General features: G+C 35.7%; 3 protein-coding genes across 4 annotated transcripts; 2 read left to right on the top strand and 1 right to left on the bottom strand.

Annotated features, from left to right (window-relative positions):
- Positions 1–434: 434 nt before the first annotated feature.
- LOC132119656 (small nuclear ribonucleoprotein E) lies at positions 435–4,974 on the bottom strand. The gene is made up of 5 exons (XM_059529808.1): positions 4,779–4,974; positions 4,450–4,476; positions 951–1,013; positions 733–811; positions 435–622 (listed from the first exon to the last, which is right to left on the bottom strand). Exons 1-5 carry the CDS (start codon positions 4,830–4,832, stop codon positions 567–569), a joined length of 279 nt encoding a protein of 92 aa, XP_059385791.1. The 5' UTR covers positions 4,833–4,974; the 3' UTR covers positions 435–566.
- Positions 4,975–5,351: 377 nt separating this feature from the next.
- LOC132119655 (ubiquitin thioesterase OTU1) lies at positions 5,352–8,732 on the top strand. Of its 2 annotated transcripts, none has more exons than XM_059529806.1 (3): positions 5,352–5,418; positions 6,076–6,300; positions 7,662–8,732. In XM_059529806.1, exons 2-3 carry the CDS (start codon positions 6,093–6,095, stop codon positions 8,357–8,359), a joined length of 906 nt encoding a protein of 301 aa, XP_059385789.1. In that variant the 5' UTR covers positions 5,352–5,418; positions 6,076–6,092; the 3' UTR covers positions 8,360–8,732. The 2 variants fall into 2 exon arrangements, with proteins under 2 accessions (XP_059385789.1, XP_059385790.1); XM_059529807.1 differs by lacking the exon at positions 5,352–5,418 and adding an exon at positions 5,511–5,534.
- A 461-nt stretch (positions 8,733–9,193) lies between these two features.
- On the top strand, positions 9,194–14,902 carry LOC132119654 (specifically androgen-regulated gene protein-like). The gene is made up of 4 exons (XM_059529805.1): positions 9,194–11,304; positions 12,501–12,679; positions 13,299–13,500; positions 13,580–14,902. Exons 2-4 carry the CDS (start codon positions 12,575–12,577, stop codon positions 14,758–14,760), a joined length of 1,488 nt encoding a protein of 495 aa, XP_059385788.1. The 5' UTR covers positions 9,194–11,304; positions 12,501–12,574; the 3' UTR covers positions 14,761–14,902.
- The last annotated feature ends 1,171 nt before the right edge of the window (positions 14,903–16,073 follow it).

Genomic DNA, 16,073 nt, shown 5'->3' with positions numbered 1-16,073 from the left:
TTTACACTGTTAAAAGCAACTATTACTTCCAAGTACTATTAAAATATTCATATTTTTAAAAAAAAAACGTAAAAAAGAACTGTCAATGAGTAGACATGCTTGATCGCACACTAACATGCATGATATTAAAGACATGTACAATGTTACAAAAAGATAAATAAATGCTGTTGTTTTAAAGCTCATATTCATTTTAAAAAAAATTGTTTTACCATGACAAGAATAAATGACATTTTTAAATATATTACATTAAAAAAGGTTAAGAAGTAATATTTAATATTACTGTTTTTATAATATTTTTGATCAAATAAATGCAGCATCTTTTGACCTTTACATTTAAGTTTTTTTTCTTTCACAAACTGATGAACATAAGCCCATTGTCACATTATTAAATTCAAACACTAACAACAGTAGCCTGAAACAGTGAAAAAAAATCCTTTATTTTTGACATTTAGAAAAAAGTTTTCACAATTATAAGCATGGGTCAAAATTCCTAATCTTGACAAATGAAAACAAAACAAAAATCTAACAGCAAACAAATAATATGCAGATGAAGAACTAACAGACGATCAGTTGGACACACTCTGCAGCAATGTGATGTTATCTCCTTTCAACATAATCCGCCCTTATTGGAGAGAAAAAAAAATATGTTTAAAGTCATATCTTATTTTACATCAAACAAAAGTTATTTCTCAGAAACGCATGACTCGCCGGTATCGCAAAGTTCACACTTACCCAGGGGCTTCCTGTTCTTGGTCTTCATGTGAACCTCCTCTGCGTCATCCAAAACCAAATTCATATACTCATCAAATCCCTTGAAACACAAACAAAGAAATCAATTATAAAAGTTTACTATTCACATGCTTGCATAAAATGGTCCACAAAAGTATCAGTAAAGATGAAAATGAGCTGTGTGGAAAGAATGAAATTGGAGACTTGCTGCGTTTACTCACAATGATGCAGCCCTCTATCCGCATGTTGACCTGTTCGTAGAGCCATACCTGGATTCGGGAACGCTGCACAGAGAGGGAAAAACTATTAATAGCCGGTCGTTTGGATGTTTGGTTTAAAGACCACACCATCAATCATATGAGGAGGATAAATAAACACTGCAGGTAAAACTCTCCTAAAAATGTATAACAATATAAATGCAGTGTGTCTGTGTATGTGTGTGTGTGTGTGTATATATATATATATATATATATATATATATATATATATATATATATATATATATATATATGTATATATATATATATATTAGGGCTGGTAATTAAACGCTTTAATTAGATTAATTCATTCTGGAGGAAAAATAACGCATACAAATTATTAACGCATTTAACGCACTTGCCCCGCCACAGACCTATGTGGATCATCTGCCATTTCATACAGTCGATTGATGACTGATATGAGGCAGAACAACAACCTACTGCATGATGGAGCCTAGAGAATATCCTTAAAATTCAAGATATGGGGCAAAATGCCCCTGTTTGAGATTGTGTCTCATATTTACATCACATAGTTAAAAAATATCACACCAGCTGTACAGTCGTGGCCAAAAGTTTTGAGAATTACATAAATATTGGAAATTGTAAAAGTTGCTGCTTAAGTTTTTAGAATAGCAATTTGCATATACTCCAGAATGTTATGAAGAGTGATCAGATGAATTGCATAGTCCTTCTTTGCCATGAAAATTAACTTAATCCCAAAAAAAACCTTTCCACTGCATTTCATTGCTGTCATTTAAGGACCTGCTGAGATCATTTCAGTAATCATCTTGTTAACTCGGGTGAGAATGTTGACGAGCACAAGGCTGGAGATCATTATGTCAGGCTGATTGGGTTAGAATGGCAGACTTGACATGTTAAAAGGAGGGTGATGCTTGAAATCATTGTTCTTCCATTGTTAACCATGGTGACCTGCAAAGAAACGCGTGCAGCCATCATCGCGTTGCATAAAAATGGCTTCACAGGCAAGGATATTGTGGCTACTAAGATTGCACCTAAATCAACAATTTATAGGATCATCAAGAACTTCAAGGAAAGAGGTTCAATTCTTGTAAAGAAGGCTTCAGGGTGTCCAAGAAAGTCCAGCAAGCGCCAGGATGGTCTCCTAAAGAGGATTCAGCTGTGGGATCGGAGTGCCACCAGTGCAGAGCTTGCTCAGGAATGGCAGCAGGCAGGTGTGAGCGCATCTGCACGCACAGTGAGGCCAAGACTTTTGGAAGATGGCCTGGTGTCAAGAAGGGCAGCAAAGAAGCCACTTCTCTCCAAAAAAAACATCAGGGACAGATTGATCTTCTGCAGAAAGCATAGTGAATGGACTGCTGAGGACTGGGGCAAAGTCATATTCTCCGATGAAGCCCCTTTCCGATTGTTTGGGGCATCTGGAAAAAGGTTTGTCCGGAGAAGAAAAGGTGAGCGCTACCATCAGTCCTGTGTCATGCCAACAGTAAAGCATCCTTACACCATTCATGTGTGGGGTTGCTTCTCATCCAAGGGAGTGGGCTCACTCACAATTCTGCCCAAAAACACAGCCATGAATAAAGAATGGTACCAAAACACCCTCCAACAGCAACTTCTTCCAACAATCCAACAACAGTTTGGTGAAGAACAATGCATTTTCCAGCACGATTGAGCACCGTGCCATAAGGCAAAAGTGAGAACTAAGTGGCTCGGGGACCAGAATGTTGAAATTTTGGGTCCATGGCCTGGAAACTCCCCAGATCTTAATCCCATTGAGAACTTGTGGTCAATCCTCAAGAGGCGGGTGGAAAAACAAAAACCCACTAATTCTGACAAACTCCAAGAAGTGATTATGAAAGAATGGGTTGCTATCAGTCAGGATTTGGCCCAGAAGTTGATAGAGACCATGCCCAGTCGAATTGCAGAGGTCCTGAAAAAGAAGGGCCAACACTGCAAATACTGACTCTTTGCATAAATGTCATGTAATTGTCGATAAAAGCCTTTAAAAAGTATGAAGTGCTTGTAATTATATTTCAGTACATCACAGAAACAACTGAAACAAAGATCTAAAAGCAGTTTAGCAGCAAACTTTTTGAAAACTAATATTTATGTAATTCTCAAAACTTTTGGCCACGACTGTAGGCTAAGTGCAATATCACACGAGTGCAAATGTGATACTCATCTTATACAACAGTTCATTAAGAAGTTAATATTGTGTTATTTTAGACAGTGTTTTCTGTTTTGCTCAATTTTGCCAACCAAAATATGGAGACAAAACAGAACTGTTAATCCCTGAGCAACCCACAGCAGCATTTCATTTCTTAATCCACGTTTTGAACGAATTGGGTGAACCATTTGGCACATTGAACCACTGGCTATAGTCGCGTTAGCTTTGATGTGGCGCTACACAGATGGATCTGTGTTTGACATCAAAGTACGGCGAGAGTGTTTTAAAAGCACAAGGAGTCATCGGCTCTGTAAGCTCCGATCGGTCTGATGGTGATGACCCGCTTCAAGTCAAAAAAGCCTAATGATTAAATGAACCATTGATAAAGAACCATTTACTTCACCCCTGATTGAATCGGCCATTTGAACGAATCAAACGAATGAATAAATGACTCGATAACTTAATCATTAAGGCATTTACCACCACCTACTGGCAGTTTTAGTTTATTATTTAGCGTATCATTTCATAAAAGAAATAATTTCATATTTCCATAGTAATAATAATAATAAAATTAAGAAAATAAATTATTAAAGTTAGTTCACCCAATCATGTACTCACATGGTCTAAGAGTATGTGTAATACATTTCATCAAACAAAATATTTCTTGCTTAACCTACTTTTTGTAATCTCTGTTTGATGCTTTGCACAACAGTGACTTTAAATTATTATTTCAGAGTAATTTCTCCAAATGTTCAATGAATTAATCACCACATCATGTAATTAATTAAATTAAAAAATTTTAATCACTTACCAGCCCTAATATATAATATATAATATATATATATATATATATATATATATATATATTCAGAGAGAGACTCTTTTTTACATTGTGATATTTTTCATGACAATTAAGCACATTTCTCCATAAAATTCTCAATTTATATTAGTATTATATTATGAGATAAAAAATTATTAAGTATTTCAACATTGTAGTATTGATGGTAGGCTGCTTTGGATTTATGCTTATTAATTTTATTACAGTAATTTTAACCACAAACCAAAAAAAAAAAAAATCTAAATGGTCTTAATATATATATATATATATATATATATATATATATATATATATATATATATATATATAATAAAACAAAAGTAACGGAAAACAAAATTGATTGGGGTAAAAACTCACATTTCATACAAAATAACTACTACATAATTTAAAAAGTATACACACACACACATATATATGTATATATATATATATATATGTTTATGTTAAATATACTTAAATGTTAATTAAAATTACGAACTTACATTCTGTAGATACCTGAAAATAAGGTTCTGAAAGTAAAATTAAGGAAACAAAGAAATATAGCAATAACATTATACTGTCATAAAAATATGACTCAATTTTAAACATGATTTTTTTCATTCATTTATAAGTAAAGTAACCAAGACCAACACAAACCTGGTACAAACATTGATCAAAGATGCTGCATTTTTTTCAAGTTTGATATAATCATATAAAAAGATCTGATTTCTAATACAATATGGAATAAGATGTCATCAATATTAGGAAACCAAAGCATCTCAATACAATGGGAGTCACGTTAAGCGACTCAGTTCTGCGCTCTGAAGGATACGATCGGCTGCACCATGACCTTCTGAACCTTCTGTCCTTGTCCTCTGTACGCCATTCTCCCAAATAATATTCTGATATTTTTAGAAAAAGGTGATCTACGTCAACTTAAAAGGCAATAGTTATTAGCGCGGTAACAAAACCCTCACGTTGTTCGCTGCTATTTCGATGGCGGCGCAATTCCGGAAACAGAATGACGCAGATAAAATGACGTGTTGTTATTTGTAACGCCGCTTGTGGCCTGGAGACACATTACAGATAAATGTTTTTATTGCCCAGAAAATGACTTTGACGTTACATCATAAACGACAGTCAAGCAAATTATTTATATATATATATATGATATATATATATATATATATATATATATATATATATATATATATATATATATATATGATCTCTGCGGTGTTACATTTTAATTTTTTAAAGTACAAATATTTCATTTAAAGTTTTTATAAATGTATCAATACTGATATTTCAAAAAAAAAAAATTAAGCTAACAATTTATTTATAATAGAATTAAATTTGACGTACGCATTTTGTGTGGTTTACAGGACGTGGTACACAGATTGTGTGACGTTAAACGCATGTTTCTGCTCGGTCAGTGAGTGTGACAATTGTTGTTTTAAAGGCGCTCAGCGGTGAGTGACTTAGCATCGGGCCAGCTGCAAACTACCCGTGATTTATATTAAATAAGACCAAATTATCATTTATCTTTAGAGGATGTTTTTAAACTGAAAGAACTGTTCAATTTAAGGTTAATGAATTATATATCAGCTGAGTTTTTGCAATGTTATCGTTAGCCTTGCAAACCTAGCCTAGCTTAGGTTACTGTCAACATGGTCTTTTATATTACTTTTGTTTAAGTGCGGGAAAAAAATCAAAGTAGAAAGTTTTAAATTAGTAATTATATATGCATATTTTGTGTTTATATATATATATATATATATATATATATATATATATATTTTTTTTTTTTTTTTTTTTTTTTTTGGTTTAGCTGTAGAACGTTTGTTTTTGTTCAAGTTCTCAGTATAATCCATTACCAGTAGTGATATATTTGTAAATACTCGATCATATTTCTCGTTTAATGGATTAATTACGTACTCATATACTGTGTAAATGCGTGCACATTTTTCAGCTGTCATTCAAAAGAAACTGCCATTGCGTTTTTCTGACGTTGTATCTATATTTTCACTCTGATAGTTTTATTGTAGCAAGTGGCCTTATTTTAAAGCCCAAATGTAACTGCTTCTATCTTAATACAAATTTGATTCATGCAACTCTTCTGTGTTCAGAACTGAACAGGTACAGGATGCTACGTCTGCGTTGCAAAGCCAAGAACGGGACCCATCTGATGCAGGGCCTTACACACCAATCTTGTGTTCAGGAGCTTAAAGATAAGATCGAGGAGCTGACAGGAATACCGTGTGATGTACAGAAGATCATGGTGGGTTATCCACCATCCAGCCTAGATCTACGCAATGGTGAAGCCCACCTAAAAGACTACCCTATAAAATCAGGTTTGACTTTGCTTTACATTGTATGTTCACTACACTTTATTTGCAATGTGTTACAGAAATAGTTAACCAAAAAATGAAAATGTACTCCTTCTTAAAGGGTTAGTTCACCCAAAAATGAAAATTGTGTCATTAATGACTCACTATCATGTCGTTCCAAACCCGTAAGACCTCCGTTCATCTTCGGAACACAGTTTATGATATTTTAGATTTAGTCCGAGAGCTTTCTGTCCCTCCATTGTAAATGTACGTATGGTATACTGTCCATGGGGCGGCAGTGGCTCAGTGATTCATGTAGGTTGTCTACAAACCGGAAGGTTGGTGGTTCAATCCCCGGCTCCACCTGACCAAGTGTCGAGGTGTCCTTGAGCAAGACACCTAACCCCAGCTGCTCCCGACGAGCTGGATGGCGCCTTGAATGGCTGACACCACAGTCGGTGTGTGAATGGGTGAATGTGAGGCAAATTGTAAAGCGCTTTGGATGGCCAATATGCAGTCCATTTACCATGTCCAGAAATAATTAAAAAAAGTAGTCCATGTGACATCAGAGGGTCAGTTAGAATTTGTTGAGGCATCGAAAATACATTTTGGTCCAAAAATAACAAAAATTACGACTTTATGCAGCATTGTCTTCTCTTCCGGGTCTGTTGTGAGTGTGTTCACGACACTGCTGATGTGTTTTCTGGTGCACCCAATAACAAAGATAACACGTCAGCAGCGCTACTGAACGCGCTCACAACAGACCCGGAAGAGAAGACAAAGCTACATTTTTGACCAACATGTATTTTCGATCCTTCAACTAATTCTAACTGACCCTCTGATGTCACATGGACTACTTTGATGATGTTTTTCTTACTTTTCTGGACATGGACAGTAGACCGTACACACAGTTTCAGTGGAGGGACAGAAAGCTCTCGGACTAAATCTAAAATATCTTAAACTGTGTTCCAAAGATGAACCGAGGTTTTACGGGTCTGGAATGACATGAGGGTCATTTTCATTTTTGGGTGAACTAACCCTTTAACAAAACCTTTAACAAGTAGATGGGTATGTTTCCTCATTGGAACAGAATGTTGAGAATGTATCATTCCATCACTTCTACTTGCAGTGAATGGGTGCTATTAGAATGAGAGTCAAAACAGCTAAAAATATATATATATATATAATAATCTAAAGTAATCCACACCAGTATTATGGATAGAAGACTCGTATGTTAGCCAGAAACAATGGCTTGAAGTTAAAACACTGAAACATCTTTTCGACAAATTTTCATTTTTGGGATGAACTATTCCTTTAATTCTGTGTTCATAAAGCCATTCATACAATTTTGTTGTTGCTGAGGTGGAATCATTGATATGTTCCAGGAGACACGCTGATTGTGGAGGAGGAGAAGAACAAACCCAAACCCCAAACGCAAACCGCTGTGTTCAAAGGGCCCAGTCTTGACCTGTCCCCGATTCTGGAGCGCCATGTCGTCCCAGCCGACAACTCTTGTCTGTTTACCAGTGTGAACTACGTTATGGAAGGAGGTGTTTACGACCCAGCCTGTGTGCCTGAAATGCGCGGGCTCATTGCACAGATTGTAGCTAGTGACCCCACCGCGTATTCCGAGGCAGTATTGGGCAAGACTAATGAGGACTATTGCACCTGGATCCGTCGTGATGACACGTGGGGAGGCGCTATTGAGGTTTCAATCCTCTCTAAGTTCTTCCAGTGTGAGATCTGCGTCGTTGACACTCAGACTGTACGAGTCGACCGCTTCGGCGAGGATGCGGGTTACACCAAACGAGTGCTACTTATTTATGATGGTATTCATTATGACCCACTCCAGAAGGTGGTGCCAAATTCAGATGTCCCCGCACAGACGGTTTTCTCCACTACCGATGATGTAATCTTGGCCCAAGCGTTGGAGCTCGCGGATGAGGCACGGAGGAAGCGTCAGTATACAGACGTCAACCGCTTCACTCTGCGCTGCATGGTGTGCCAAACTGGCCTGGTGGGGCAGAAGGAAGCAAGGGAGCATGCCAAGGAGACAGGCCACACCAACTTTGGGGAGGTGTGATGCCCTTCGCTCTGTTTTTGAACCCCCCCCCCCCCACACACACACTTTTACCACTGCCACAACACCTGACATGGTACCCGCTCTTTCACTGCAGCCTGTTCCAGCTTGGTACAGTCTTCTACCTCACATCGTCTAGCGGCTTCAGAAGACTTTCACTTGTCGAGTTCTCAGATTGTTCAGTATTCTTTTAACTTTGCTTTACTCTTGAGGTTGAAGTATTAAATGTGCTTGTGTTTTTAGCCTCTTAGCCAGAAATCCAGAAGCCGTATCTTCAAACCAAATTTTAAAGGGATTCTCCACTGACTACCTGTTTGTTATAATGATTACGATACTAGTATTAGGGTGAATTTTGTAAAACACATCCAGGTCATATTTCACTGCAAAAGCGAAGAAGATGGTAAAAATAATTGTGTGTAAAATCACACTTCAAATATAATTAATATTATATATTATAAATATTAATTTAACAAAAAAAAAACAAAGCTGAATATATAAAGAGAGAGAGGGGATGCCTATTTTTCATCATGATGACAATTAGGCAAATTTCTACCAAAATTGTAATATTAGTAATCTATTATGAAGTATTTGTACATTTCAGTATTAATGGTAGGTTGCTTAGGATGTATGCTTATTAATTTAATTATAGTAATTTTAACTGTAAAATTAGTTAATGTATTACTTTTAATAATTTAGGATGAAAATAATATTTAAAAAAAAAAACGTAATGTTCTTAAAATCCTTTCGCTCATGCTAAACATAACAAATTTTTATTTGAGTTGCACTGTTAAATGTGACCTACATGGTTTCGTGAGATTCACCCACAAATTCAACAAATAATTTAACCTTTAATATGGCATACTAATTGTTCGTAATTTTAAAAAAATTAATCAAAAATGTAAATTTTTTCACACATAAAGAGCTTCTGTGTATGTGGCCAGAGTAGTATTGAACAAACAAAAAAACGGTGGAGCACTGCTTAAAACATGCCTTTCATTAACTCTAATTTAACCATGGCATTACTGTATTTATTATATTATCTGTCTTCTTAAGGTCATACGCACAGCTTCTGAACGATCGATGGCACTACATGAAGTCTTAAGTTCACTGGCTCCATTCTACCTGTTACTTGAAATACTCACATAGATCAAGTGTCGACTCTGAATACTCTACTCAATGCGGTTTTTACGCATTTTCAGTAAGCTAGTTAACAAGAAAGTGTATTTTAAGCTGAAGTGGATGACAATGGTGCTGATTTGTAGAATCTCACTGAACTACTTTGTGAATCTAGATTTTGTTTTTCTTTGAAGGGCACTTGTGTAATCTCTGCAAATGACCACACAAGATTGTTTTATGCAAAATGTGTTTATTCTCTCTCAAGTGACCATTGTTAGGAAGAGTGATTGTAGTTTTGACATTTGAAGAGATGAAAAACTTTTTTTTGCATACAGGGCTGATATATGAGGTTTAGTGTAGCAAAGTATCATAGTATTAGAGTGTGGATTAAATTTAGAGAGAACACATCTTGCAAGGCCTCATTTATGATGATGATGATGATGAGGTACATTCTCAGTATTTTTCAGTCAGGTAATATCCACACTGTTGTTTACTTGTTTGCAGCCTTTTTATTTTGAACAAATGGTGCCATTGTAAGTCCAAAGGACTTTTTTGTTGTTATTTTGCAGTGATTTTTCTAAATGGCCGTGATCAGTGTTTTATCTACACTAAGGTAACTTTGAGTGAGAAACTGCATGGACAGCACTCTTTGCTACAAAATCACTGGTTATACTGGGTAATGATAAATAAACTTGAATTGAGATATATAAATATCCTTGTGTGACTTATTTATTATTTACTTATTTGTTATTAGTTTTTAACTAAATGTTATTAGTAGGTAAGTGTTATTAGTAGTGTTGACGAACTACTGTCAAAATTTCATGTTAGAGACTGTATTAAACTTTCCCAAGCAAATTGTTTCCAATGAAACCGGAAACCCAGTGTTGACATCATAGAGTCTTGAATGCCCTAGCAACACCCAGAACCCCTTAGCAACCAACCATTGTGGCCAACCAATCTGTTACATAGTGGTGGCAAGTTTTGTGCCGACAAGTACCACTCCATATTCTTTAGTTTTTAAATGTTAACATCTTGTGCCTTTCAACATTTAAGTAGTAGCTATTTTTATGTTAGTACTTATTTTAGAATTACCAATATATAATCTATAGATAATCCTGTATCTCATTAACTAGAGACTATTTATTATTCCTTAATGGTGTTTCTCAAATTGACTTAATGGTGAGTAATTTAATATATACTATCAGATCGGAATAAGAACTAATGAATAGTTAGTAGCGTAGAAAAAAATAAAAACACTAGTTACATTAGTTAACCTTACTAATCACGACTGGACTTCTTACTAGCACAGGTAGCACCAAACAAACGAGTTCGTTTTGTATGGAGAAATAAATAATTAAAATTGATCGCCTGTATGTGGAGTGAAAACATAATGAATCCCAGTCAGTTAAATAGGATCAAATCAGTTCCAGTTGACGGGGATTAAACTTATGTTATTTTAAGAAACCCTTCATAACGCGATTAAGCAGGATTTGCCGGTGATCCTCTCGACACTTTCTGTCATCGTGTGTTTGTCATTCCAGGCGTGTGCATAGAAGTAGTGTGTGTAGTAAATCTGTTCTTATGCATCTTTCATGTATTTTCCAGTCACTAAACGACTATTTTGATATTAACTTTCGTTTTTATTAATTTATTTATTTATTTTGCCGTACACTCACCAGTCAGTTCTCTGATTGGCTGCTGCAGGAAAGAAAGGAAAATGATTGGTGGAAGATTTCTTTATGTCCAATACTGACACCTCACTGTACCTCACAGCACCGACACTGTAGAAGCACGTGCACCTGCTGAGCTGCTTTCCCGTTTCTGCACTAAAGGTAAACTTTTATTAAAGCATGCTTCGGGTTGCCTATGATTATTTATGTCGGTTTTAATTGAAGGGTTGGCAAATAATTCTAGAATTTAAAGCAGAAAGGAAACATAGATTACTTATGCAATTGTAAATAATGTGCTGAAATGTATCAATTAAAATCAGATTTTACATGCTCTCACGTTTTTAGATTGTTCAGCAATATTTTAGTCTTACCCAGGTGTTCATTTCTAGTGTAGTCTGGCAGATAGTTTCACGGACCCTTAGTAGATAACATACAAGTGTGCTTTCTTGTGTAATACAGGTCATATGTGCATAATAATTATAACACATTTCAGTGTTATTATGATTATAGATGGGTATGACTTCTCTAGAACAGCATGAAAGACATTTCAAAGTGCATTATCGATGATGCAATTACAAAAAGGACTAAGCATTTTCTTAGTATGTTATTAAGGTTATAGATAATATAAAAAGGCCAGTGGGTTAATTATGTCTCTGGAAATGGACCTCTTTTTTACAGTCATTGTTATAGTTTACTTATTACTGTTTATATGAAAGTTCAACATTTAAAATATAATTATAATTTGAAAATAAATGTCATACTGTTCTGATGATGGTTTTATTTTCTATCCATCTGCAACTGCCTCATTCATCTCTCACCAAAGAAAACATGTTTGCTGTTACATTTGCATTATCACACAATACAATCCATCAATGAAAAAAAAGTATTATCATCATTCACGTCATATTCAAATTTACAACAGTGAGAGCCTTTTATGTGACAAATAATAAAACAAAATGAATTGATATTGTTCTTACTGATCTTTCATAAGGTGTAAGTTGAAGCTGGAATAAATGCAACCATTTTTGAAGCACAAGATACTAAAGAATTAAAGTCTGAATTGGAGGACAAAGCTTAGTTTATCTTTAAACAAATGGATGATTCGCTATCTTCCTTCATGCCGGACTTGATGTAACTAGAAAAGCTGTAACATCTAATCTCATTCACATGATCTAATCATTATAACCTACACACAAAAATATAATAAAAAAGAATAATAATAATACAAATACAAATATAATTAGTTTTGTGTTTTTTGGGTATAAGATTGTATTAAATTGATCTACAATATCTAGTATTACCACTTACAAATGGTACATAATAAGACACTTCATTAGCATTTTTTATTCTACTTTTAGGGGAAATGCAGTTTCATCAACACTATTAAAGAACTTTGAATTCATATCAAGGTGGAGGTTTGCATAATTTGCAAATGCCGATAAGTGACATGTGGCAAGATGGCACTGGCCTCGACACAATGGGCGAGATTGACAGTAATGGCAGCTGTGACAGTGTGGTCAGCTTCAACTCATGCTTTGTAAGATATCATTTTTTTATGAAGACATACTGTACATAATGTTATCAAATACATTTAAATCTACATCTTCAGTTGTTTTGATGTACTGTAAAATGTTGATAAAATATATGAAAGAGTTAATTCACCCAAAATTGAAAATTCTGTCATCATTTACATTTGTTCCAAATCTGTATTTTTATTTTCTTTGGAACATATTTTGAGAAAGTAAGGGTTGTTTTGGACACCATTGACTTTATATGAACAGAAACGTTCTTCAGATGATCTTCTTTTGTATTCTAAAGAAAATGTAGCGCCCAGTCACTTGGGCGGTACATTTTCAAAAGGTGCACCTTTGTACCTTATTTACCCCTAAAGTGTGTATATTTGTACTTTAAAGGAACATATTAGTACCTAAAGTGTACAAATAAGTATCTTAATGGTGCATATTTGTACCTTTTGAAAGGTACCACCCAGTGACAACTTTTGTACCTTTTTTTTCCTTAGCGTGTAAGTCATTCAGGTTTTGAACAAAATAAGGGTGAGAAGATGATGACAGAATTTTAATTTCTGAGTCAACTATCCCTTTAATAAACACACATTAAAGGTTAGAGTTCACAAATGGGAACAATTTATGTTTCAGAGTGATGAAAGTATGGAGTATCTCTCTGCCGAGGAGAGGGCTTGTCTCATGTACCTAGAGGAGACCATTCAGTCACTGGATACAGAGGATGACAGTGGCCTATCCAATGACGAATCTGATCAGCTGCCAGCTCGAGGAAATGTAGCTAACAAAGCAGCCCACCTCTCCTCATCAACAAGACTCAACAAGCTCCCTAGTCAAGGTGTGTTGATGCTTCTTTAGTATTTATAACTCCTAACTATTACTGATAATGCATTAAAATATTATTTTATTGTTTGTAGATGTTCCTAAAAGCCAATTTGAAAGTCCATTGTCATCTAGCAGCTTGGTGCAAAATGAAATTCTGAATTATATGGTTCCTACTCCATTTGTCCTTGCAAACCGCAGCTCACGAATCCAACTCAAACCTGAATTAACGGCATCCCAGAAAAAAACTGCAATCAAAGTGGCTTGTGAAAGTAACCAGCTCCATGAAGGAGCTCCAAAAGTTCCCTCAGAGGTCAATGTGTTAGTGATACCACCTCCATATAAAATCAATGGCAGTAAAGATACAATGGAAAAACAACAAAATAAATCTCAGCCAGAGAATGTGGCACGTAGAGGACCACTCTCGTATGAAGCACTTGTACATCTGCGAAAGAGTGCTTCAATGCGGAGAACCAATGCAACTGAAGCCAAAACCGAAGAACAGCAGGTTTCTACAAATAAAGATCACGAGGGAAGCATCTCTGCATCCCAAACTCATACCCAGAACTCACAGGCCATGACAAGTAGGAACTCCAAGCTCACTCCTCCACCTGTCGCACCTAAACCTAAAATGAAAACCCCACACAAAGTCCCAATGAACCAGGAAGAAGACTCCAACTCCAAGATCCACTCAACCATGCCTTATCCAGGGGTATTGTCTGTAGATAAATTAATGAACCCAGAGAAAGTAAGAGTAGAGGCTCTTTGCAAGCTGGGTCTCCTTAAGGATACAAAGAACTCAATCTGTCAACAACTAAAGCATTCACAGTCCCCAACAAACAAAGAGCAAAACCATACCACAAGTGAACGTCTTGCTCCATGTGTTCCTGGAGAACAAATAAACCAGCCAGTACAAAGTTGCAGCTCTCTCCACCAAAGGTGCAACCTTTCTACAGCTTCATCTCATCTGCAACATACCGATATGACTTCAACCAGGACATCTGCCACACTGGAACACACTGGGACTGTACGGTCAAGTTCTAACATCACAGTCTTGAATGCAAATTCTCAGAACTACCAATCAGGTTCTTCTCCAGTAGGAGCCAAAAACCACTTTACAGACACTCTAATGAATTCTAAGGATTCTAATGAATCGGTATCCACAAAAACGGAATTGCATGCATCATCTCATTCCAAAGGCTACAATGTGCCAGTTCCCAGCATTGGAAGAGATCGGAGAGAGGCATTACGAAAACTAGGATTGCTGAAAAACTGAAATTTGCTGACTGACAGTGCTGCTACAACCTCTTGCAGACACCAGTATTTTAACCATTTTTAAAACATGAACCAATCTCTAGCCTGCTAAGATTCTGGTATGGTGATTTTGTTGTTTGTTTTGGCATCCGAAGGAGGTTTGGACCCCACAGAAATTGTGATGCATGACGTCAGACTTAACCGATTAATAAAAGTATGCAATTTTATAATGTTAAAAGCCATTGGTAGGCTGACTCTTCTGAAACCTGTAAAAACATCCTCACCAACATTAGCTCAACCGATGGCATGAGTTTTGGTCATTTGATGGATCAATGCCCATTATTTTTCAGTTCTGTTTGGTAGCAGTAGTTGCAAAGAAATAGCACAGTTAACTTTTAGCAATTTAAAGTAATACAGTGTTGCAATTTACTTTTAGTTGATTTATCACTGAATCTAAATCATTGACTAAAACACCTGGATGCCTTTGCCTAATTTAGCACTGAAGATTAAAATGATTCTGCATGTTTACTTTTCCAGGTGAACCTAAGTATCTTTCAATACTTTTCTAACTACATACAAAGTAGATTAGCAATTAGCCTTAAATTATGCTTTGATCTTGCTATTGGAAGCCTGCTCCTAATCTGTGTTTATGAATCATGAATGTTTTCAGAAAATCACTTTCCTGATTTTTATATATATATATATATATATATATATATATATATATATATATATATATATATATATATATATATATATATATATATATATATATATATATATATATTTGAGTATGTCTGCTGTAGACTGTAGAACCTGAGGAAGCCAGGCTCCCAAAGATCAGCTATCAGTCAAACTCCTCATTTTACACGCCGGTCAGTGAGATCTGACACAGCACTTCAGTGGATTAGCACATTATCTTGGGTTGCAACCAATAGACTGGTGTTCATGTTACCTGGCCTTTCAGATTCATCTGTCATTAAAGTTCTTTATCTCAGAATTTGTCCTAGTTCATGACTTACGCTGAGAATGGTTCTTCTGTTTGTATTGACTCAGTTTACAGTTGGCCTTTCACAGTTGCTTCTCCAACCGAATCCACACCATAATTCACATGGAAAGCAGCCATAAATTACAGTAATGTTTAACCACAGAACACACACGAATAAAGCAATAATTTTAGCATGATATGTCTTACGTGGTTTCAGGTTTGCCTGGTTGCTTAGCTGCTGATCAGATAAAAGGACATTATGCTTAAACTGTATCCAAGTCCAAACACTGTGCTTTGATTAACTAACTATTTAAAACTTTACAGGAATGCTTGTAGTGACCATGTTG

This window comes from Carassius carassius, chromosome 38 (genome assembly GCF_963082965.1).
Source record: "Carassius carassius chromosome 38, fCarCar2.1, whole genome shotgun sequence".
Taxonomy (NCBI): domain Eukaryota; kingdom Metazoa; phylum Chordata; class Actinopteri; order Cypriniformes; family Cyprinidae; genus Carassius; species Carassius carassius.
The sequence above is the reverse complement of the archived record's forward strand: the minus strand, read 5'-3'. Positions and strand labels throughout refer to the sequence as shown.